This window comes from Bombus vancouverensis, chromosome 2 (genome assembly GCF_051014615.1).
Source record: "Bombus vancouverensis nearcticus chromosome 2, iyBomVanc1_principal, whole genome shotgun sequence".
NCBI lineage: Eukaryota > Metazoa > Arthropoda > Insecta > Hymenoptera > Apidae > Bombus > Bombus vancouverensis.
Window position 1 is genome coordinate 9,421,419 of NC_134912.1, and position 26,962 is coordinate 9,448,380.

General features: G+C 36.7%; 1 protein-coding gene across 2 annotated transcripts in view; it reads right to left on the reverse strand.

Moving 5' to 3' along the window:
• Positions 1-26,962, reverse strand: part of Sema2a (Semaphorin 2a) — a 279,663-nt gene that overhangs the window by 7,254 nt on the left and 245,447 nt on the right. For both annotated transcript variants that reach the window (XM_076624824.1, XM_076624822.1), the window contains exons 4-10: positions 18,572-18,634; positions 16,570-16,677; positions 15,043-15,313; positions 6,392-6,622; positions 5,354-5,767; positions 3,625-3,901; positions 1,114-1,561 (exon numbers count right to left, since the gene is read on the reverse strand). In XM_076624824.1, the coding sequence (XP_076480939.1) occupies positions 1,114-1,561; positions 3,625-3,901; positions 5,354-5,767; positions 6,392-6,622; positions 15,043-15,313; positions 16,570-16,677; positions 18,572-18,634 (1,812 nt within the window). The remainder of the gene's footprint in view (positions 1-1,113; positions 1,562-3,624; positions 3,902-5,353; positions 5,768-6,391; positions 6,623-15,042; positions 15,314-16,569; positions 16,678-18,571; positions 18,635-26,962) is intronic.

Genomic DNA, 26,962 nt, shown 5'->3' on the forward strand with positions numbered 1-26,962 from the left:
TAAGTTGAACGTTACGTAATAATTGAGAGGTGAATATATTTAAGTTTTTTCCAAAATGAATAAAAACGAATTATATGATTGGATCAAAAAATCTATCATTTGGATTTTAATATGCAAATAATGATATTAATAAATTGATGAATAAGAAATTGTAACATATCTTAGTTATAGACTTTTGTAGTGCAAAGTGTTTTTACAATTTTTTAATGTTATATCGATTGGGGCAATCAGTTTGTTTATGATTTGAAGCATATCTTTATATATTCTTGATTGTGAGATCGAAAGCATAACAGTGTATTTAAAAACACAAAGGTATTTTGAAGAAAGTTGTCTTGCGTAACTATAGTTCTAATAGCTTTCCAATAGCTCACTTTCTGTGAGAAATATTTGCAATCGTGAGACATTGTGCGTAATTCATAGGACGACTATTCTATAACATAAGTAATTTTGCCAGTTTACTTTTTTTATTTTAAATTACAATCACATTCATTTCAATTACATCAAATTACACTCTATAGCGTTTATCTTCGCATTTATGCAAAAAGGGAAGGGAAACCTCTGACGAATATCGTATTTCCTTTTCGATAGAATGGACATACGTATGAAAGACCTTCGGTAGTTTTTATCCTCAATTTGTATTGCATTATACAAAGCTCTTTAGATCGTAGCCATGTGCAATAAAGGAAAAGAATTCTCGCGTGAAAAGTAAACATTAGCTTGCTACGAAGCTTTTGTTTTTTCAAGGATAAATTCAATTTTCTAAGGAACTTCGCATTCAGAGTTAGATTACATATTTGCCAGCGTTACATCAAACGATTTCTTCTTGCAAACCACGCGTCTCCTTTATAAAACTTTTCAAATTTGTCACCAACTGTATATATAAGCAATCACACTCACAAACGAAACGAATTAATGACATTGATTTCTCGACAAGCAAAGAATACAAAATTACTAAAACCAGGAATAAAAGTACAGAAGTAGAAAAATTCTTGCCGACAGGATCATAGAAGATTACAAAAAGAATATTTTCATTCATATTTCATCAAAGGTTTCCAGGTTCGATCGCAAGCATCAATACAAATATATTCGTGGGATCAAAGCATGTCGACTTACCGCTTGCTTCCTTTCCCAACTCTTCATGGCCGACTTGTACTTCTCGAATTCGTGACACCAATCCGAGTATATCTTCTGATAGTCGTTTGACTTGGCTGGCGCAGAGCATCTGTGTGCGTCCACTGTGATGTTGTACGAGCAGAGGAGCGACCCACCGAGCCAACAATCGTATCTTCCGGCGTCTTGCTCGTTCACGCCAACGATCACCAGGCCCTTCTCGGACGTCTCGATGAACTTGTCCCCCCCAGCACCGTACTTGTAGGCTATCTGATACCTGCCTTTCTCCTTGCTGTAGTGGTACCACCTGACTTCCTGATTCGCCAGCACTTCCGGCATCTTCACGAAGCAACCGAGATGCACCGACTGGCCCCAGGTGACTACGAGCTTCCGTTTACCCACGCTACTGTCGCAAACGTCTGCCGTACTGTTTGACACGTCCTGGAGAAGCCTGTAAAACAATAAAAATACGATCATAAGCATAGTGTTTCGTATTATTCATGTTTTTGTTATGAAACTGTATTATTTATTAGCATTTGCAACTTTGTTCGCGTGGGCTACTAATATCCGGAACAGTCTATAAGCAACTGAATTTTTATATAAACAGTTAGGCTAGTAAAAGATATCAAATTATAAAAAATCTCCATTTCAGAACAAACACGTAAACAATAAACATCGTTGCTTGATCTCTACCAAACATGGGAGCGCATACAATTCAGATGCCAGGCTACTTTTTAGCTTCTACAAAACGAATCGAGATAAAACATATTCTATCCCCCCCCCCTTCGGGCAGTAAGCGATATAACAGAAAAAGGTCCATCAAAATCCGCTCGATAGTTTTTACGTGATACGAGTACAAACAGGCAAAGAAACGGACAGAGAAAAATTGTAAAAATTATTTTCTTGGACTCCAAAGCTTATGAGCTGTTCCTAAATGATTGCTTTATTTGTTTTTATCCAATGTATATACTATACAACCCTCTTACTGTTTTATTACATATATATTATATATTATATACATTAACATTAAGACTGTCAAAATACTCGAAATAATCAATTCATAAATTTTATAAAAATTTTATAGATTGAACTTAGATCTTTGAGGATTTCAATAATTTTTCTGTAAAGTAGTTTTCTGAAAAGATAGAGATTTATTCCCTTTCGTATTATATCTGTTTTTCATTCCAATTTCTTCGATACACGCTTAAAAGTTCTTTTTAACATTATTTCTCACAAATTTTAAAACATTCGTGAAATATATTAAATTCGTTGTTATTAGGGAAAAAAATAATTTTCTATTAATATGAGTCGAGTATCATCCATTATGAACGGAGATAAAACAAAACTTTGCATTATACGTTATAACAAATGTATGTATCTTTAAATATATAACCGATCGGATAGATGGAACGGACTGTGTTCAAAAGGATTTAAGCGGGTTATGGAAATTTCAGGAAGGAAAACAGTGGAGTCGGGGCAATGTTCGTTCGAATTTATTAAACTGGACCAACTTAACTAGGTCATTCTGTGCATGAAAGTTCACCGTGAAATGTTGAACATTGAAAACATGATAATGTTTAACTCTAGAAAAGTACTTAATCGAACTACATTTTTTTCTTCCACGTATTATCCTCGTACCATTTGTTACCTACGCTGTAACTACCTCTCGGTATAAAATGTAATAAATTTGTAGGATAATGAACTCGTCAAATATAACAGTCAGCATTTATAAAATACTAATATTTGCACAAAGTATTTTGTCAGCGTCTTATTTCTACCATTTCATATATTTCTCGTGTACAGTCAAGATCTATTATTGTGTTCTTTAAAATTATTATACGTTCAAAAAATCGACGTTCTAATTTTAATCGCTTTTTTGTAATAAAAATGATAAAATATAAACTCCAAATTTTTGTATAAATATACCGACAAAGGTGATAAATCTGCTGTGATCTTCGAATCTTTATGTAACAACCTTACTCTTATCTTTACGACTACAGGAGCTGTAACTATTTAAACGATCGATATATATTGTCAATACAATGTTGAGAACTCTGAAATATTGATCATTAATCATCTGAACATTAATCATCTGATTAATGCTTCTTAAGAAGACTTCTAATCTGTTAAGAAAATCTTCTATATAAAGTCGAAACAGGAACGCGTATATATAACAATTCTTTCATGTTTTGCTCAAACTTGAGATATTTTCCAATATTGAAAAATGCACAATGGATCGAAGATGATCGAAAGAACGCAACAAGGTTAACGTAGAATACTTGCAAAAATCTTGACTGTCATTACAAAATACATCAAAACCTAAGTATTAAGTATAATATAAGATAATATCTTTAATTCCATTTCTGGATATAATTCTTAAAGGGTATAACAATAAATTTTTATTGGATTCCAAACTCGAATTCTCTTTCCAATTATATTACATTGTTAGATCTAATCGCACTGGATTCAATGTTATTTTTGGAACTTCGAATAACGATAAAGCAATACACTCACCCAGGTTCGTAAGGTTTGCACGTGTTCGTGTCCTTGTCCCAGCCGCAGTAAGGATCGTGAACACAGCGGAGACAATTGTCGTATCTACGGGTGCACATCACCAGGTCGATCTGTTTTATTCGATGGTCGGAAGCGACGTAAAGAGCCTTATGCTCCTTCGAGATTTCCATCGCCTGAATCGGTTCGCCTGGCGTCACGTCAAAAACATCCAACAGAATAGATTGCGAATCGCCATTATTGTCTATCCATTGAACAACTTTGTGTACACGCCCGTCGCCTGTAACAAACAAGAATAACGCGTTCACAAACACAATTAAGGCAGACAACGTTCTATTAAATTTGCAGCATAAATTGATCGTGAAAACATTACCTTTGTCGATTAACAAATTTTTATGTTACAGGCTTTCTATCACGTAGGTAATTCATGACAATCGACAGCAAAATACAAAAGAAGATTAAAGTACAGAAGATCGAAATACACAAGTGTTACTTTTCTATAATTAATGCGTTTTATATCGCAAATACCATCGATAACGTAAAAAATATCAAAGGCAATGATTTCAAGAGGCAAAGAGATATTTTTTCCAATCGATTTCATCAAAGATCCATTTTATCCTGGCTCAGGATTTCAAAGAAGATCAAAATGTTAAGAATTAGGCGTAACTGCTATATTTCCATAAAGTTCCACTAAAAGTTAATCTTCGTACAGCGCGAAACATGTTAAATATTCTGAAGTAACTGTTTCACCTGGAATTAAATTACTGACAAGACTTTTGCACCTTTCTGAACTCCGATCTTGTTGAAAGAAGCGCTTCCTTCTCTACAGATTTTTGTTCTATTCTTGATACATACCGCGGTGATAGAAAGTAATTTGTTTCGTTCGTGCAATTAGAAGATCCTGATATTAATCGATAATGGAAGTTACAACGTGTAATTAGTCACGGACTTATGTCGTGTTTTTGTAACTTGTTTCTTGTACAGTTTGTAAATGTACAGGAGACTTCTGATTATATTAGTTTTTAGCGGTAATAGACACTAGACAGTTGACTGTGAGACGAGAGCTGCGATTGCGATAGCAGATTGTACGAGTCAACTGCAAGAACTTTGAAGTTCGCTCATGATTATCTTGCCGAGTTTCTCGACGACAAATCGGCCAACGGATATCAGCGCAAAACGCGCTCCAACCTAGCTACGACTCCCGAATTAAATTTCTTATCACAATTTCCCGATTTAAAGTTTAATCCTGACACGATGAAAAATGTAAGTTATGAAACTACTGCAGCAAGTCGCTATAAACAAAAATGCTACAACTGGAAGAACAGCTTCGATATATATTCTGGGGTTCATAAATCTTTAGATATTTTGTTTAGAATAATGATAAATTAATTTTATACTCGCAAAATAAAGTTGACAGTTATTAACGGTTTGATAGAAGAAATAAAGTTCTATTGTATTTTTATTTAATATCTTGTCTAGAATTGTAAAGTATTGAGTCTAAAGTACATAGTACAATATTTATTCAAATTATTATAATAATAAGTAATATATTGGAGTAATATATAGAAAGCATAAATACAGCAAATATAAAGAAATATAAGAAAATGTTAATTACAAACCAGATAAGATTCATCAATTTCGAAATGAAAATCAATTAATCGTTGAACAGAACAAATAATCATAGCAAATCGACGAAATGTATAATCCTTTAACGTATGAAATTAATACTCACTGGATCCTGCATAGTAGACCGTATAATCCAAATCGAGTCCAACGAAATCGATTCGTAGTTTATCCACGACCAACCGTGTGAGCATCACGTCGCGTTTATAAAAGACAGGTTTTTCGTTCTCGTGCGATATGGCCGAGTCCATCAAGGGATGAGATCGAATGAAGTTCAGCACCGTGTCCGGGAACGATTCAGTGTCGTTCACACATTGACCGGGTCGCGGTTCAGGAACTTTGTTGGAAAGCACCGGAAGCCAAGCACTGCTGCTCGTCGCCTGTTCTTTGAATTTTCCACGGAATGCCTCTTGAATCGCGTCGATATGGAACGAGCAAATCGCCGAACCCATCAATCCGTTCGTCGACGTGGTAAAAGTACCGTAAAAGTGGGTGTCATCGCCGGGCACTTTGTAGATGCTCTCTGCAAATATACAAAATACAAGCAACCATTAATTTCCTGATAAATTAAACAAATTTTATTAGACACCAAGTGCAAGATTCGGTGGATAAATAATATACTTTTCCAAAAACATGATAAGCTCAGAAAGCTATATATTATACAATTCATATTTATGTAGAGGATCTTATTACGAGTTTTTAATAGTTTATCAATACATATAATTTGTTTCAATTTACAAGCAGGCTGATTTTATTACTAAAATTTATCGATAATTCGACCTCAAATTAAAAATTTTATTTTTCGGAACCTCTTAAATAATTATATTATTCTTTGGTTGAAGTTTGCAGCATTGCGAGTACCTGAATTTTGAAACATCACGTTCAAAAAATTAAACTTTAAAACACGAATAATATAGGGATTTTTCAATGCATATGAAAATTATAAATTTTAAAATACATAGAACGCGAAAAATAGATATAAAAATTTAAGCAAGTAATATATATATATGTGTGTGTGTGTGTGTACGTATGTATATATAAAGATACATTCGAAAAAATTTCATGTTTGAAAAATGGTTATGAAGGTATTCTTGTACTTGGTGGTTAATTAGATAAGCTCGAATAATGATGTTGAATAAAAACTTACGTATTTCGTTGAAGTAAAATGGAAATTCACCAGGTATCGAACAATTCAGTCTGGCTTTCAAATAAGTCGACCAGTTTTGCGACAAGATATTTTTGCCGCCGGTGTCCCTTTTGCAAACTCTCGCCACGCGGGAATACACACTTTTGCCGCAATTTATGTATTCCACCGCCGTCTCGCGAAAGAAGAAGAATACGTGGCTGCCGATGTCGTAAGATCCCACGAAATTAGGTTCTGAAACAGTCACAAAGAATAACAGTTATTCGATCAAGAAAACTCGGTTTTCCGCAGATTCTGGCAAAAGTTTGACAAAGTTCGATATTGCGTTGAAGAAACGAGGTTGCAAAATTGAATTCCAAGAAGTCTTTAATCTTACAGAAGTGTTTATTATCTTCTATTTCAAATTTTCACTTTTACAATAGAGCTTTTACTTGAGAAATAAAATTTTCCATAAATGTAAAATGTATAAAATAATAGACTAAAATCAGTTTGCGATGCTACTATTCCGTATATTAAAGCGAAATCGCAGAATTATGTTTAACGTTCAATAAGTATTTCTTGACAAATCTAATACGAGTCGAACGTCGGTTCCCAGTCGTGGTGAAATTTATGGAAATACCAAGCAGAGCGTAAAAATGAAGTGGAATTTCGTGTCAGATCCAGAGAAACAGTAATTTCGACGGAGACTACCAGGCGCGCTAGGATTCTATCGTTGATGAAATTCCACTTGAAGATTTCCGCCGAACGATTTGCTCTTTAAACAGCGTCGAGCAAATTAGGATGCAAATCTCCTACAATGGTCGGCATTCTTTTGGTTCTGTTAAAAATCAACACTGCGAAAATCATGCAACTGAAACATTTCTCGAATTTGTAGAGATTACGGGAAGTTATTTAAAAATATCAATTTCGTATAATCTACAATTGCAACTGAAATTCGCGGTATTATATGACACAACTTTTTATAATAGAAACATGAAATTATTAAAACTATAGAATGATAACAATACTGAATATTAAGCGTAACTCTAAATTAAAAATAAAAGTCGACCATTATTTTATTACGTTCGAAATATACAATGATCGTAATCCTAAGAAATCTTCCGATATTCGAGGTAATTTAGCTTTCAATTGCGACCGTAAAAGTTGACTTTGGTAGTGTCGATATTTTACTTAACATAACATATTGGACGATTCACGTTGATGTTCCATTGGAGGATATCGCCACGGGCGCTCGTTAGAGAAACAAAAGTTCAACCACAAGAAATTACGCGAAAGGGTTACGAGTGAGGAAACGATCGTGAAGGCTCTCGAAAAACTTCGAAATTCAAGGAACAAGCGGAACAATGAGAAAAACTATAAAACAAACGTCCGAGGAGCTGGAATTACGACACGGTGAGCTAAGTTTTACACTCGAAGGAGGAACGACTTTTCTAGTTTTCATTTAGCACCAAGATGAAGCGACCAACTTGAACGCATGCTTAACGAGCATCCACTTATCGTTTTTACGATCTACAATCGTAAAACCGTTTAACGGTACGCTCGTTACTATAGTTCGAGCATCGATAATTTTGCGGATTTTCCTAGCTAACGAAAACAAGATTTTCTGATGTAAACTGTGAAGTTCCATACGAAGACCACGATAAATGAATATGACAAGTGACATTTTTTGTTTCGCATAGAAAAGCAATTTCAAAATTCAGTATGTTATAAAGCAATTCCGCGTCAAGATTATTTTTTCATTTGATTTTCGTACGAAATACGCGTTTTCGTCACTTTCCCGTATATACGTAACCTAACGTAAACACTAAACTAGTATCATTTGTTACGTGCAAAACATCGTAGATTTGTTATCTATTTTAAACAAGCTCAGAATATTTCTTCTTAGCCACCAAATGATATAAAAGTCACACAATCCATTGCATAAATCCATTAAAAATGCATTTATAATATTTTTCCTTGTAGCAAACACAAATAAATATGAGAATAAAAATAAATAAATAACTGTTAACTTTTCTTACTATAGACTCCATAAATCAATATCACAACGATAATAAAACAGGAACATACGTACATCAGCTAGTATCTTACAATCGCCGGAATTCTCTTCATCCATTTCATCTACGATGGCCGCCCCCCCCCCCTCTTCAAAAAAGAGCATCCCTCGCAAAATATCAGCGACGATCTCGTAAATTTACCGAAAAATATCTAGGGGAATTCCGAACGAACCGACGTCGTCCGCCCACGCGTCGAATTTTATTCCTCGATCAATTAGCCGTGTATTCGAGTCACGCCTCCCTAATTGCCCGTTCACCAACCGAAGCGATTTCACGCGATATCGGCGAGTAGTTTACTGTGGAACGTCGTGGAAAAACATCGATGCCGGCCGATGCCACGAGCGGCGTACAGACGGAAATCGAATTTTTTTCCGCCGCGTTTAAATCGCACCGCGCGCCAGCACTGAAGGTTCTCTCTCTCTCTCTCTCTCTCTCTCCCTCTCTCTCTCTCTCTCTGTCGATTTTACATTATGCGATGGCGTACGGAGCGGAGAGGCCGCAATCTCTTTCACAGTTCACCGATTAAATCGATTGTCTGACGCTTCGCCGCTGGAAGTTTGATATATTGAGGCACGGAAGCCGGAGAGAGAGGAGGGACGAGATGGGAAACGCGACAAGATAAAAGAAGAGAGGGAGATAGTAGAGACGAGGAGAAACACGGCGGCTGGGACAGGAAAAAGGAAATGTCTCGATTCGAGAGAAACACGGCGGGACCGACGAGTTTTGATTGGACTCCTCTCGTCGAGGTGAAACGGTATTGTGGAAGAGCAGACGCGGAAAACGCTCTAGCCACGGCACTCTCGATTTCGCGCCGCGAGAGGAATAATGAAATCACCCTTGGGGCTAGTTTCATAAAGTTTACAAGTAGCGCGGAGAGACGTCATCTCTCACGCGGCCAAATATGAAATTCTATTTTCCGCGGCTCGGCCGCGTCCATGCTACCCATTAGAGACGACATCTCGTTAATAAATACGCCAAATTACTCGCGGCCGGTTAATATTCGCGAACTTGCTCTTCTCTTCCTACCGAACCCTAACCCGCGACGATGTTTCCGTGGAGTTTTCAAATTCGCGTCAGTCTTTTCCTGTAACCTCTGTGGCCTTTCTTCACGCTCGGAGCCAAGTTTCGAGGAAGTTTGTATTAGTTTGACAGACTTGACCGACGATAAACGCAGTTTCGCCGGAGTAATTGAATGCGATGTTTAGAACCGATTTCTGATGTTAATTGTGTTGCGTGGAAGAAACTGAAACAGGCATTGTGGAGCAAATGGATTGAAGAAAGAGCAAGGATAGATTATGCAAATCATACGCGTTCGTGTATTTTAAGTAGAATACGTCAACCATTGCCTGGCGCGCGCAATGACCTGTTAACTCTGTTGAACATTTAAATACATTTACTTTAGATTCGAATTTCATTTGAATGGGATATTAGCAAGATAGGAAGTAGTATCGAATCAATTTATAAATTGTGCCACTCGGCTAGAAAAGAACAGATTGCACAAATATTCTATTACTCTTTAACGCTAGAACTACCAATAGTTAACACGAAGCTATTTCTACCAAAATCAGCCAAAATGACTGACCTTTAAAAAATATGTAATAATAGAATATTTTTATATCATATTGAATGATACGCAGTAAAAATTTAAAAAACGTGTGGGAAGTTGTACAAAACGAGGCAACCGGTTAATTGGGTTTCGATAAACAGATTCCACGATTCTTTTACATTTTGACAAATACCAGTCATTTTCACTGATATTGGTATAAGTAGCCTTAATAGAAAATTATTTTGAGTTTGAATACATAAAAAACAAAATAAAAATTATTCTTTTAGTTATCGTTGCGAAAGTCATTACATCATTGCGGGAAAAAATATAACATGAAGTAGGAATTATAAAATGAAATTGTAAAAGCGGTCAATTTGACTGGTGTGGTAGTTCTAGTGTTAAAAATGTAAGTGGAATTCCGTTTATTTGTACAAAATTATAATCAGCGTCTGATTAAGTGAACTCTCGGTGGCTGAATTCACTTATCTACACGTGAATGCTTATTATATAAACGGAAAATCATAGATAGTGACAAGAACTCCTGTTATATCAACTCTAATTATACTTATAATCTACTTGTTCCCCGGCAAATTCGTATTATTCAATCTATTTCGTTTTGTCTCCAAATGAATTTTTATAAATCAATGTAGTTAGTAACCATTCAACGTAATTGTTACTCTAAATAGAATAATAAACGAACGAAAGCACGATGGTCGATCAACGAAAATTCATAATATAAAATGGCGCGCGAACCATTTTCATTTAATTAAACAATCATTGTATGCGAAAGATTAATAAATCCACGGCCGCTGTTCCTCTCCCGAACGTTCAGTGTCGTTAGAAGTACACAAATGAACGCGACCAAGAACTCGGCATTCTTCGTAGCGTTGCGGGCACGACAGCGTCCCGTAGAAGGAAACAAATGACCGAGAAGCATCGGATCGTCGTTTGACACGGGCAAGGATCCGTGAAAGTGGTCGGTCGATTATTCAGGACTCGTTAAGCTCTATCCCAGCCAGCCACCGCTCTTTTTACCTTAGCCACCCGGTGTGTTCCATTGCTTCCGTTCACAGAACGCGCGATCCTTTATCCACCCCTGCTCGCACCCGCAAATCGCATCGATCTTCATTCCACATACTTTACCGCGTACGCACGAACGAGACGCTCGAGAATCGAAGGGGTGAGAGGATCAGAAAGAGAGAGAGAGAGAGAGAGAGAGAGAGAAGAAGAGAGGTTGGAAACAGAGGAGCGTACAAGCAGCGGAGCACGTGAACCTATCCGTCTCTCGGGTCTCTCTCCTGCATTTAATCAACGCCTCTGTTAATAGACAAACTCGATGCGGGGAAATGGCTCTTGATGGTAACAGTGCTGGCCTTGAAAGCGAGGGCAAAAGAGCATGAGGAGCGAGAGGAAAGGTGAAAGGGTACCGCCTTCAAATTAAACGACGAAACAAACGGCTAATCATGCATCCCGCTAGTAGCTGATGCGAAGAGGGGACAAGAAGGGCTAGGAAGATACAAAGTGGGGTCGACGTCGTCGTTCTCCTTCACTTTGTGTTACTCCTTTCGTTTCTCGCGACCCTTCGAAAATCCAACAGTCGGAGAGACGAAGGGATAAAGCAAGGTCGAACGTTACCGGCACGCTTCGCATGAGAACGACACCCTAATGAGAAATATAAGGCAAACTACCGGTCCGAGATGCTATTATTTCGCGTGGCAAACGCGAAACTCGCCGCAGTTCACCGCCACAGAATTATCGTAGACAAGATACACAGGACGAAGTTGAAATTAATTGATAACTTCGCTCGAGATTTATGATTCGGTTCCAACTACGGCTGTAAGAAATACGTTCGCGGCACGCGGCGTGAATGAAATTGTTTCGCCACTGTCTACATGACTATTCTTCTTCGAAGGACTATTCTTTGCGAATACGAAGACACGGTGGTTCGTCGCTGTTTTCACGCCTGCTTTTACTTTCGAGCATGCGTTTTTGCTTATAGACGAGGAAGAAGAAATGAGAATTCGTTCGTTACGTTCGAGGATTCTGTGTGTACACAGTTTGATTAATAGCTCAACAAACGGGACAATTCTAATGAATTTCTAGTTTTTGGATTTGTTACAAAGAACTTTGAAATTATACTTTGAGTCTTTTTTCAGATACTTATATAATTTCGTTAGTTACTGATAATTACATGGATATTGATTTACTCAATTCATTGCTTATAGGAATCTTTCCAAATTACTCAAATTTATCGGAGCATCGCATTGTGCACACACTTTTGTTTTAATTGTATCAAACTATTGTTCCTGTTGGTTTAATGTAAAATTGTAAGATTCTTCGATGGTAGAACATATGAAACATAACAGAACATAAAACAGTGTGCTCAATCTTATAACGTATATTTTAAGCTTGCAATTGGAAATTAGAGGTGCTGAATGCGAATTTTAAAATAACATGTGCATCCAAGAAATACATTAAAATCATTGCCTGACGATATCGAGTATCCTCTAAATTGCAAAGGGTACCTTTGCGCCTTTCCAATATTTCCCCAAACAAGCAGCATCGTTAATATCACTCCGTTATTACACACTTACGCAATTACCGCGGTGCCGACATTACAGAAGGTAATCACAATCAAACGAACCAAACAAACGTAATTCAAACAAATCAAAGCTGTTCGAACGCGTTTGAATCTGATTACCGCATTCCCCGATCCGATACCCGGAACACGTTCTAATCTACATTTTCCAATTTCAACCCCCTCTCTCGAATTCCAACTGGTGTTTCGTTCGGTAACGAAAAATCCAACGAATCGCAATAATCCCGGCTCTCTCACCCTTCCCCGATTCAACGACCTAGCTAAAACTGATTAAAGATCGGAATACAGAGCCGATGGTAAAAAGGGAGTTTCTCTGCGGCATCGACGCGAGAAAATGTTCTCTTCTTTCGGAGAAAGCCTGCCACCGACGAACATTTAGTCGAAGAAAAACCAGTGGTCGGGTGTTATTTTATTACCCCGTCGATTTTTAGAACCGACACCCTCGCTCCAAAGCCCGACTGTATACTAGCTGGTCGCGTTACCCCTCGAACCTCTTTCTATATCTTTCCCTTGCTACGACGACAACCTTCTTTACACAGTTTGCCGTGGAAAAGCGTGGAGCACGCTCAAAAGACAGAAATGTCAGTCCTTTCGACCCTTTTCGGAGAACAGACGCCGCGGTATCGGCTTTATACGCAACTATTTAAGCGAGGTTATACGCGTTTCTTGCAACGTTCAGGCTTCGCTTCAAAGGATCTTGCGTCCTGTAACGAGGGGCTCATTTTTCTTTTTCAGTTTCTTCCTTCCTTGTCTTCTTTTTCTCTTCTTCTCCTTTTGCTGTTCCGCATATTTCCGACGGGAAATCCGCGTTCGGATTGTAATGAAAGTTTCTTTGTTGATGGTGCGAGCCGTAACAAGCGCCTTAAGTGGTGAACGCTGACTTCTATCGCGTCTGGCGAGCACACTGGGAATCGATGAATATTCAGTATGGGTGAGAAATTGATGTTTTCAATTTTATACTCTCTGTTGGATAGAGTCCCGTTGGCTGGATTCATGGCAAGGTCGTTAGAGATAGCGATCTTTCATTAAAACTTGTGGGTGGAGGAAAGGTTGAGAATATTATGTTTGGTTTACACTCGGTAGGCTCTTGTGGAATGATATACTTAATAGCGAAAATTTGAAGCGTTTAATATTTCTACATCAAATATTTCTACGAGTATTTCTTTATGTAAATTATCCAAAAAATAAACTTGGAATGTTAAGAAGATGATAAGAACAAGATTTTGCATAAATATTAAAAGCAGAGAGGTATGCTCTAAAATATAATATTGCGAAAGATGAGTTACAATGAGATATGGTAGATTAACCGATGAATTTATTAATTTAATAAATATATACAATAACAAAACGGGAGGATTAGAAAGAGAAATAAATAAATCAGGATACAGGATAAAACTTAAATAAGATAGAATAATCAATAATTAGATACAAATACTTAAAAGTTCAAGCCGTGTTGTTTTGAAAGACAATCAAAATTAATCTTCAAGCAGCTAACAGAGTCGGCGTTTATCGTCACAGTAATTAGCTGTCAATCACCAGTTAGTAAGGATCAATTAAAGCACGTTAAGCCAGTTAAGCTCCGGAATTCGAGGAGCTTACCGCTCTATTTCCGTGATAGAAGATTATTAACCTATGTTGCATTATACATGAAAATCTATCGATTCTTTTATATTTACCAATAATAAAGCAAACAAAGTAAGGACGGTCAACGAAGTTTATCCTTGCAGAAATAATAGATTAAATTCAAACAAATTATCCTCGAAAATAATTAGAATTCAATTAGACTTATTTTAGCTTTTTTAATTGGTATACATTTTTTTAAATGTCTCAAAAAATCAGTTCTGGATTAGTTACATGATTCTTTGAAAAGATACAGGAGATATTTTTTATTTTAATATAAGGTATATTATCCTTCTTAGTTACGATATCTTATGTAGCATTCCGAAGTATCCGAGAGAACTTACCTTTTTTACGATCTTTATATTTCATCTTTCAATGTAAAATATTTGATCATCGTTTCATGACAATCTGTACAACATAAGTTTGGCTTGAAAGGTAAGAAGTACAAGCAACTTCAAATAGTTCAATATGTTTCAAAAAATGAACAAATGTTAGGTATCTTGACCAAGAAAGGCATTATAGAAAGTCGATAAAAATGATTTCTATAATTTTGCTCGATAATAATTCTCCAACTCGAAAATTCGATAGAAAAGAAAATCTTCTCTGTTAGCTGACTCTCATCACAGAAACCGATACCTTCAAATCCCTATCCCGATAACACGGTTTCAAATTTACAGTATTATTACGACGATTTCATCTCGTTAGGCTCTACCAGTCGGTATAAAAGTTCCGGTAAGGTGGAGCACTAATTTTCCGCGGATATTGCCTCGTTTCAGACTAAGAAGAAGACGAAGAAGAAGAAGTAAAAGAAATTGCTGTGCAGAAGGGCACTTACTGTCCAGCCATTTCGAGTCGTACTTCAGCGTCCTCTTGAAGCTGAACGCTCTGCGACCGGTGGTTAAATTGTACAGATCCGTACGGAAGATTACGGTATCGGCTTTCGTGAATTCGGCGTTGGTTCCGGAATAAAGAGCTGGCAGGTCCCCAGGATTGCCCTTTTCCACCCACACCGCCGTCGAATTGTCCGCAGGATCGTAAGGACACTTCGCTATGCCCATTCCCACGCCAGGGACGAATTCGTGGCGAGGCAAATGGGTTAGATTGCTCTGCAACAGATATTCACATTGGATACACAAAGGTGAACGATAATGTTCACTTATGTTGTTGTCGCGTCTCGTGTTGTTTAAATTTTAAAACGTTTAGTAGAATTCTTAAGAGTGAGGTAAAAAGATAGTATCGTGCTGGTAGTTCAGTTTCTTTCGTTTCTATTTTGTGTGAATACTAACACTCGTGTAATTGCGAAGAATGCTTATAATTAAATAACGAATGTATTTTGTAGAATAACAAACGTTAGAATAAGAAAACGAAGAACTAAAAATCTCTGAATCCTAAAATTCTAATATCTAGTTTTTGAATATTAGCTATAATACCACGATTCTTAATTTTTCAACTCTGTTTTAAATGTAAATGATATAGAAATAAAACGTCACAAATAGATATAACATATCAATAATGATACCTTATCAGACAAAAAATTAACGTGGTTGATAATAAGTGGCATATCGAAGAAAAATAGCTGTACAGGTGACGGAAATTTTGGGACTAAAATAACACGTTCCTACGCAAAAGTTGTACGTTACTGTAGGAAACTCTATTACACGCACGGGAGTCGTAATCTTCGACAAAGCGAGACCAATATATTCTTTGACTTCATTACACGGGTACTTGAACGCACGATTCATTTACCTTGCTGCGTAACTGTAACGCCAATGGCGCTGTGTTAGTAGCAGATACCACTCGAGGAATTGATACCTAAATTACACGGTAACGAAGCAGCAACATCGACGTAGACACCGTCGAGACTAAATTCTGCCTATCTTACCTAATATACTACTTATCGTTAATTATCCATTCATTGAATTTATTAAGTCCTGCTCCTATTTAGAACAAACAAAATGTATTTTATTCGATAAAATGAGAATTCTATAGAATTCTTTGCTCTTATCCAAATTTTCCTTAAACTTCGCTAAGCATTGTAATAATCTAATAGTTACACGAATTGTCTTACAATCATCCTTCTGAACATGATAACTAAAAGTACAGCGTATTTCAATTATAATAAAATTCTTCGTTTCACGTGTTCTACGTATAAAACTATAACCTTGAAAATCACAAATTTCTGATCAAAAAGATACAATACGACACGCTGTTAAAAAGCCCAAAAATTTCATTCGCGTATTTACCATTGGCATACATTCGGATTTGTAACACTAAAAAACCCTTCGACACGGAAACCGTGAGTTGGACGATGCGGTTGGTGAAACAAACGGCCGAAATGAAGAACAAACACACAGATACTTACATAAATCACCCAATCCTTGGGCGAGTGAGCGTTCGTGCCGCACATGTAGAGCCGATTGCCGTCCCCCATTGGTTGGATCACCCTTATGTGATTCCGGCAGTCGAAGTGCTGTGAAAGAAGGGGAAGAAAATTGAATTTTCGACGGATACGTGCGAAGAAACGTGGCTCGGGGTGTGGAAAGAGGCGGCGGCGCGGCGAGGACAAGAGTTCGATGCGTGGACAGGGATTTTTCAGAAAATTATATAGAACGAGATCGAGGCAAAGGGTTCCGCCGATGGTCGATCACGTCGCTTCGCGTATTTCGCTGCGAATTGGCGCACGGAAAATAAATTGGTTTTGTCGTCACGTAGAGAGTATTTGCGTGGACCTTACACCTCGCCGATGCGTGCACGATGAATACAGAATGAAGCCGCGATAAGCGGCCGGCGAATTGTGCACCTTAAAAAGTCACCCGTTACAGCTGGGGGCAGATGAAGCGATGAAGAAGGAACAAATCGAGGATTATTAGCGACAAGATTTTGTATTTTTATCTCGAATGAATACTGAATGAAAAAGAATATGATAAATTCATTTCTGGTGATTGGAAACAGTTGTCAATCTAATGTTATACATTGAAATGTTCAAGAAGGTTGACAAAGACGTATACGTAATTAAATGCAAAAATTGTTTTGATATGAAACTGATTGGTAACAGGAATTTTGGATATGGAATTTTAAAACTGTTCGTCCATAAAATGTAACTTATTATGTATTTCACTTGTATCTCTCGAATGATAAATTATTTTCGCACGTTATTATCTTGTTGCAAAGAATCCATATTTATAATTATTTTAATCGTTCAAATTTTAATTTGGCGCTTTCCATATGTTGATAATTGTAGATTACGAATTAAAACGAAAGAATCACGGGAGTACGCGTAGCGTTAAAAGTACAGTAATAAACATTGAAAAAGGAGCATCTAATATACATCTCTGGTAATTACTTTTTCAGACACAATACGCTCACGAAATGGAATAAAATAAATGGAAACGATGTTCGCGTCCAAACGTAAATATCGTTGAGAAATCTGCAATTAGCGTGAGTGGGGCCGAGGTCTTCCATCTCGTTGGGAAATTATCGCTATATGAAAACATTATCACCGCCAAATTGGAAACGTCATCAGACGAACGAATCCGTTCTCAATTAAAGCAACGTCAACGCGGCCGATCGATACTCCATAAAACGAATGGCTCCAAACGGGGAAACATTTTTCGTCTAAAGTTGTTTCCATTATTCCGTTTCAGTAAAAGTTGCGCAGCTCGTTGACAGCTTTTAACGAATCTGTTCGATATCAAATTTCGTTTAGATACATTCCGCGGCCATAAAATTGAAACGCACGGCCCGTTAAACGGGATTTCACTCTTTTCTCCCTATTTCGCTTCCCTTTCTTCTTTGTCTCTTATACGCGAACCATTTATTTTACATGTAAAACGACGAACAACAAGAAATAACGAAGGCAATGCGTTACGATGCCTTCAAATGAACTCGAGTTACTTTTTCTCACAAAGAACGAATAAACGATATCGCGCGCGACCGTCCTTTTATTTGAAATATCATAGACAATTCCAAAAGAACGTTTCTTTTTTTCGCCTACTTTTAATTATACCCTTAATTCGCGTTTCACCAGGGATTATCGATACGTTTTTTGCCTTTGATACAAAGGGATATCATCGCGTTCATCAAAGTCCATAGAAACTGTGTTCCTTTTCATTTGTTCTCCTTTGTCGAGCAAATCTAAAGAAACTGTAATTTGTTCCTTTTTCTTTCACGATGGACAATTGTTTACGAAATTTTATCCCTGCCATTTGTCTTTCCTCTACTTTTCTACATTTCTGTAATTACATCAGCTCGGCGTTTCTATTTTAAGCGATGCTTTAATTAGATTACGCTGTTATTAAAATTCCATCGAAAAACGACGCGAGCAGGGCCGGTAAACGCGATAATGAAATAAAGAAGTAATTCACCTCTGATTTCCCTTTGGACACACAATTTGCCACGTTGCTGGGTTCCAGATTAAGCGCGTCCCTCTGTAAAAGAAACGAAATCAAATGAGTTATTTTATCGTTCTGTAATATACCTTACTATAATATTAGATATGTAGCACATTTATTTTATTATCCTACTATATACTTTATCGTGAAATCAAATATGCAGTATATTTATTTAATCGTTAGTAGAATGTACTCCGATCTCATTCGTCCCCGAACGACTATTAGGTCGTCCGAAAAGTTTCTTTCGTTTTATAAGGAAATAATGGATGCACAACATTTTCCGTTTTATATTATTTTATCGAATTACGTATGATCCATTTTGTTCTATTAAGATAAAGATTACAACGTTCGACAGACTAGGTTTCGTGTTTGTATAAAGATGCGTTGTCGCAAAAGACGTGTCTATAAAAGAATGACACTTTTTGGACAACCTAATACTTTCGTTCACTACGACTGTTCAGAATCTCAAATAAAAAAATTACACAAATTTTCATTTTCCTAATAAGAGCAACGAATCGGTATAATATAAATACATCAAAGAACGAATGATACCAATATTGTAAAAAAATTTCTAATACGAAAAATTATTAAAATTCAGTGTATCGATATTAAAATATTCTTTTAGGCGCAACTGTACTTTCGAACTTCGTTTGCACGTCTATCTTGCGTCATTTTCAGAGATGAAGAAGTCTCGGTCGGTAAGAGATTCACCATGAAAATGAATCGTTTCCTGCAACACGATGAATCACTCGTCCCTCGAAAGGTCGCAATGAAAGCCAGAAAATTGTATTTCTAAGACGAGCACCATAATTACGAGTCATTTGGTGGCTGAATCTCTTCTTGACTGGAACTCGCATTCTTACGTTTGACGTTCGTTCGTCGCCAGCCATCGTCTTTTCTCCTTTTCCATACAACACTCCTCACCTCAGCGGCATTCTTGCAACCGTCGACTGCTCGACACGGTCGACCTTACACAACGTGAAGAGGCGTGACGAGAGTGTGCTCGACGGTTCGCAAGCGCGAAGAAGAGGCTGCACTCGTGTCATTGTGCGGATCGCGACGCCGTGGCAGACGGACGCCACTTGCTTTTCCAAAGCTCCCTTGCGAATGTGTCGCCCGGAATAAGGTCAACAGACGGAGTTACGGAATTGAAAAAAGTAAAGAGCACCGTATCAAGTCCGGTGTACGTGTCATTGCTCGCGAATTCCGCGACGGGAGTGCTGCTGCTCTTTGATGTTTCACTCTCGATTCGAACAGAACTTCCAGAGGCTCGTCTTTTGCTATTTACGCGGTCGTCGGCAAATGGATGTCTACTTATCGTGTCGATCCAGTTTTTTGATACGACGTGGTTTTAGTATGATTTTTAGTTAAATATCGATGTTTGTTGGTATATCATATGGATCATTCATGAACCACGTTAATTGAATCCTCAAATTGAGGAGTACAGAAAAATGATGTTATAAATTTAGCTTAGAATTTACCATTATTTGTGTCATCTTCTTGTAATGTGTAAACTTGTAGAAATCAAGTTTCTCGAGAATCGAATATCGATTGTGCACTTACGTAATGAAATGAAGAAATTGACAAAAAATGAAGTTGGTCAGTTTAGGAGATTTAAGAAGCTCAAAGTACGAATCGCGTAAATATTTCCAGCTAGATCTTGGCAAATTTTTATTAATTTTATTTCAAAAATAAATTAAAAATTTATTTTTTAGTGAAGGTTATAACTTGTAGCCTGTAAGTTCGGCAAACTTATGGGCAGTTATACGAAGTTGTTGAAATTCATATACGTTGAATCAGCATTTGAAATTTTTCATTGAATTTCAAAATTAAATCTTGAAATAAAATAATTTAAGATTTTTTCTAATAGATGCCGTATCATGTCCGAAAGCTAAGATTTGGCAAGTCTACGTGTACTTTGGAAAGATGAAGTACTGTCTGTGAATGCTTATGTGTGCGCATGTCTGTGACGATGAGTCTTCCTAAAGACGAAAAGTACATAGTCTAGCGAGTTTAGAAAGAGCAAGTTTTAGCAAACAGAGCTTTTTGAAATTATTCTTATTCATACATCCAGCTAAGCCATTGCTTTCTTTGATAGTAACACAAGACACAAACGTATCTTAATCACTATCAGGACTTTTTATTTATTTCTCGTGTTGCCAGCTTCGTATACAGCAAAAAATTGTAAAATATATACGCGTACATATTTTAAGTAGAAGTGAAATATTTACATACTTTCGAAAAAGTAAAATATTAAAGAAATATTTCCTTAGGGAACATTTCTCGAAACTTTGAATGGCTATCAAACAAGATTGGACGTCTATACATATGATACAAGAATAAAATACGATATCCAATATTTGTATTTCCTTATACCTTTATTCGAATCTATATTTTCCATCACAATTCTCATGCATTTTATTTTTCTCAACTATCAAGTTGGTATTATTCCTAGCATTTTGAGGGCTTTACGTCGATAACAGCTTGATCTTCGTAGAATCAAGCGATGAACAATAAATTAAAGATTATACATTAAAATAAGATCATTTATCTATCAAGGAAACCGGTAAGAAAGATCCAAGTATATTATCGGAAAAGAAACTAATCAAATTATGCGACTGAATTATAGATCACATCGTTTGTTTCAAGCACAAGCAATTTCTGCAAAATAGAACGCTAAATATCAATTCAATTATTTGAAGTTTAAAAAACCTATAATAGATATCTGATCAGACGAAAATGACAAATATTTTATGAAAGTTTATTTCAAGTGCATTCAACTGCAAAATGTAATCGTTTCAAATATATTATTTATATAAAGCTATAAATTATTTCAATTATTATAATTATTTCAACTGTTGTTTCTTACGCTGCTAAATAATTAATTCAAGCTTAAAAAAATCCGCAGACAAAAATACAATTAATTGAGCAGCAATGTTTGAACTGTAATTGATTCATATACTAAGACCGAACTGTTTTTTCACCGTAATTACGTAACGGAATTCATTAAATGATTTATAATAAACACGAAATTCAAATAATCTAAACAATATTATTTAACAGCGAGAAATCACGATTTATTTCTATAATTCTTCTGCAACGTTCTATTAATATGAAAGTCCAGAGATTAATTCGTCGAAAATAATTACGTTTTGTACTCCATTCAACTACGCTTTCGTTAAAATTATTCGATTCATTTTTGTTCTCTCCTTTCACAGAAATATGACAAATTTGTATATATTGTTGAATTTGTTACTATATTTACATTAATATTTATAAAATAACAAGACAGCAGGAATTATTAATGATTCGAACATCGTTTTTAACTGTCTATAAACAATGGAACGTTTAAACTAAATAAATATCCTTTGTACACCAGTGACTATGAGCATTGTTTTCACTAAAATTATTCAAAGCACTTTTGTTCCCTCATTTTAACAACATAACCATCTTCATAAATACTACAAATACGTTTTTCCATACATTTCACATCAAATTTATAAAATATCCGACAGCACGAATTTCCAGCTATTCCTTCGTCCATTCTTCGCTCAACTTGGACGATTCAACGTCCGAATTAAACCAAGCTAAATATTGCCATTTTTACGAAACGTCACAAGGAATTTTATTGAAATTGATCTGTGACAGTAAAGCCGCAAGGTCTTTCTCCGGTAAACCGGAAAAACGGAAACCGCGAGTTGCAGACCCTTCGGCCATAGATTTCGACGCCTTCGTGGAGCGACCCCTCGTTCACCGTCTCCCATTCAGCCAGAGCATTTCGTGTGCCAGAGGTCGTAGACACGATCCGGAAAAGGAAGTGGTTCGTTTGCACGGTCAATCGTCCGAAACGCGTTGCCTTTAACGATCGATCTCCTGCGGACGTCGCGTGCCGCTCCCCGCTGATGTCACGGCCAGAAACCGCGTTGATCCTCGAAATTGTCCTAGCCCGGGAGAACGCAGGGGGGAGAAACCCGAAACACCGTCCTGTGACAGTGATCTACGGCTAATAAATTAACGAAAGAATTGTTTTTGCTTGCGCACGCGACCACACCGTGATATTTATTCGGACGATGTGGAGGACAGTAACGGGGGACGCACTCGAAACGGGCAAATTATGCGACACGCCTGGTTTTCATGCGTCTGATTTTTACAATCTCGATGGTGCCACGTCTTTCTTTTTTATTTTTTGGATGTTTCACACTGACGGAGTTAATCATCAACTACGATGAATTAAACGTGGCTTGTGGCGTTGCAAGTTCCGAGTCTTTATGCCGCTGTTTATAAATAATTCGACACTTACAAATTATTACGAATATATAAAATATAAATATACTTGAAATGAAGCTCTTTAAACTCATTTTGGCTTCTGAACTTGTCTCAGACAACAATCTACAATTGATAGATATTGATAACAATAATAGTTAGTATTAATTGATGGGAATAAAAAAACAATAATTAAAGCGAGATCAACTGATCTTAGAGTAATTGAAATATCCTAAAAATTTATATACATTTTATGAAATGTCAATTATTCATTGCAAACAAACGTGAAATTTGTGTGATTCAAGTATTCTTTTTGTTAATCGAATCGCACCAGATATTCTAATATTTGTGGACGATAGTGTATTACTGATTTGAGATAAATCTAAAAATTCTATTGTATGTGTTCAACAGTTTAATTCGGTTTTCTATGTAAATATGTATATAGTTATTCAGTTGACATATCGGAAATACATAAAGCAATGCTCCAGATGTTGGGAATTATACATGGACAATTTTTTTTTATCTTATTTGACCATGTTTAAACTTATGTATAAAATGCAGTTCAGAGTATACTGTTCAGATATCAGATATTTTACATATAGCACATAATCAGCCCGAGCGAACAACGCAAGAAGCTAAAAATATGTTGAAATATCGAGTGAAAGAAATTTAGGGCACGAGAAAATATCTAGATATTTCAGTTATGAATACAAATAAAAGAACTTCTGTTACACTCGAAACTTTTTAATCCAATAATACATTGAAAGAAATATTTTTACAAAAGTCGAAACTTTTAATTAGTTACATCTACAATCCAAAAGTTCGATAATAAAACTAAGATACAATGAGATACGATATACATAATTTTAGCAAACGAAACACGTCGTCTAATGCGATGCATTGAAAGTAACCAAAGGAGAAAATTATTTCCGGTAGAAAAATTACATGTTCTCCGGAGTACACGATAAATTGCGTTTTTGCGACGTCGCATACGTTAGAGACAATATGTGGTATTTGATCTCGCAATAGGTTTTTGGCGAACGTGGAAAATTATTTGTTCGGGCTGAAGGTAGAATGAATCGCCTCGAACCGAATCGAATCGTCTGGCTCCCGGCAATGGCCGTGTAAAATGGAATTCCTGCGAGGAATTCTATTCTACGAGCTTTTGGTCGCTGGAAGTTCGCGAATCGCGCGACTCGAGTAAACCCAGCGCGTACCACGATTTACGCGGCTCGATTCGAACCTCTCCGATATTCGCTACGATTCCGATCGCTTGGAATACACCGAATACGCCAGAAGGGAAATTTTCGGCCGAGCAAAGACCAACTTTACGCTCCGCTGTAAAGAGAAAATTACCCGAATTTGTTTGGCTCGATATCGTCCAATTTCGTTTCTGTGGATAACGTTTCTCGCGTGCTAACTCTTTCACGCGATGGTTAAGTTTCTAATTTCAATTTTTAACTCGTGATATTAATGTTTTTAAATCCTTTGATCTCTTAGCGTTTCAAACGAGCTGGATAATAAATGAAAGTTTTATTGAGGTAGAATAACCATTAGCTGCTACGTTAACTTCATTATTGAACTTTCCACGAATGAAATGAGGTCGATTCCGAGTGCTTGAAAAAGTAAATTTACTTTTGATTTATGGGCAAGTTTTTATATTACGAATTATTATATTCAGGGGAATTAAGTAAGTTAAACATTCCTTTTTTTTCTTTTAAATAAAGATACTCACATTTTTACACGTTCTTAACGTAGAATTTTTGCTTTCAGTTCAGTGAACGTCTTTGTAATTGGGCTCCGTTTGTACGGATATATTATTTCTTGCATGGCTGCGTTTCTACCCGTGGAAAATGGGTTTCTTAAAATGGAAATAGAACTCCTCGTTTACAAATAATTAGTAGCCTCTGTTTTCCTTGACCCATAACTGTTAACTGGACGATTCTTAAACACGTCTCGAACATGCAATCACTTTGTGACATAGCACTGGTATTTCTGTCATTATACACGCGTGGAATATATTAATTGAAACAAAGGATTTATACCGTGCACACAGCATTTTCATGTTCGATTAAAGTCCTTTTTCTACTTGTCAGAAAAGGTGCTTATCAAAAGCACATTAATAACATTTCAGAAACAGGTTACACGAGTATCGTGTTACACTAGTAGACTCGATGTTTGATTTCATTCGATTCCTTTTTCTTCCAACACGTAAAACACACTCTTCTATTTAATAAAAATACGTCATTATCGATACACCATATTGATTGCTAAAGTACGTCTAAATTACACATGTAGCCTTCAAAAGTAATGCTCTTTTATTTAATAAAAATATATTGATACCAATACACATTAACAATACGATACAATATATGGTGATAACACATTGCGTACGGGTCACGAGATATCTCGTTTTTAGCAAGCCGAACGTTGTAGCCGAGTCACGAGATATCTCGTCCTCATGTTTTTTCGACTGAATCAATGACTTAGGCAACCAAAGACAAATGTTTTTGTTACGTTACCTGGGTAATGAAACCTCGCGCATTCTTGTGACAAATGACGAGCAAAACAACTGAATGTTGATATTCCAAGCATGTAAGAACAATCAGTCAGTATAGCCAGTACATCGATAGATCTGTGCTAATTAAAAATATGCGGACTCTGGTAACGCGTTGAACCCGTACGCAATGTGATAAAAACTAGTTAAAATAAAATGTCGTATGCGACTCATATGGCAAAGCATTAAACTACAATTCCATATATGGCATATCATAAAGCAACAATACCGATCAACGTACAGTACATTCGTACAATCACGGAAACGTTCGATCGCAGCTGTACATCCGCAACATCGGGTAATCACACGCGTACGTCCACAAACACGCTTGTCCTCAAACACTAGCACCCGTCCCTCCAACATATATGTAGCCTTGCGTACCTGTGTACGTACGAATATATAATCGTGCACAAACACGTGCGGATCACGCACGTGCACGTTGGAACAAGAGGGTGCACAGGTGGACACGCACGCACACGAATGAGTAATCAAGCTGCAAACCTGCCATAGCTAAACAGCGAAGCGCGCGAGCGCCACTCGCGATTCTGTGATTACACGATTGCGCTTGAACGAGCGTGGAATTGCGTGTACACGTCTTGTTCTCGAAATAAGTCGTTGGCCTTTGGCCTTTATCGTTTCGATTTCTAATTCCAAAGCTAATTTCATTCACGAGACAACGAGATTTTTCCCGGTGGAACGAAATGCATGTTCGATCGGTATCGTTTCAGAGGATTCTAACTTGCAATGGGAAACTCGCGATAAGAATCGTAACACGAGAGTAGCGACTCTCTACTTTGGCTTTGATCGTGTTCGTCCGATAGAATGTTAATTACGTTTGAACACGATTGACTTGTACAAAGATGACTCGTCCGTGGTTGGCTACTAATTGGTATTTTGTAAAGTTGAATTAATGAGATGAGTAAAATTAAAACGATCTCTGAAAATATCTGGACACTCGTTTATTTTGACACAGTGTATTATAATTATAAAATTTTAATGGAACATTAGGCAACATATTGATTACTTTTTAGCTAAGTTCTGTGATTCACATTGCATGAAGCTACTATGCAATGGAATAGTCGCACTAATTCGTAATGTTTCTTAGAAATTTTATAGATTTATATCGATGTATTTTTGGACATTTCGATGATTTTTTATAAAACATCTGGAATTCTTCTGGAATAATTCTAGTGTTAAAAAAGAGAAAAATTAAAAATGATTTCTGATCTTCGTGTTACTTTGATTTGATATTAAAACCGACGGTTCTTTTCGTTACTGTATAACTGTGTTTATTATTTCTTGAAACAGAAAAAACGAGATTCTTCTTCAAGAATGTAAAGATCTTGTAACAGAATCTCTCTAATTAAATTGTATTACAGGCTTTTCAAGGCAGAGTTTCCTGAAAATATAATTTATACGATAAAGCATTAAAATTGGGCGGAAATAAGGACGGCGAGTCTATATCGTTCCAGGAAACTTAACGTTCGCGAAATATTTGTTAAAGGAGGTACGTTAGCGAGATAGTAATTTTCAGAGATCTGGCC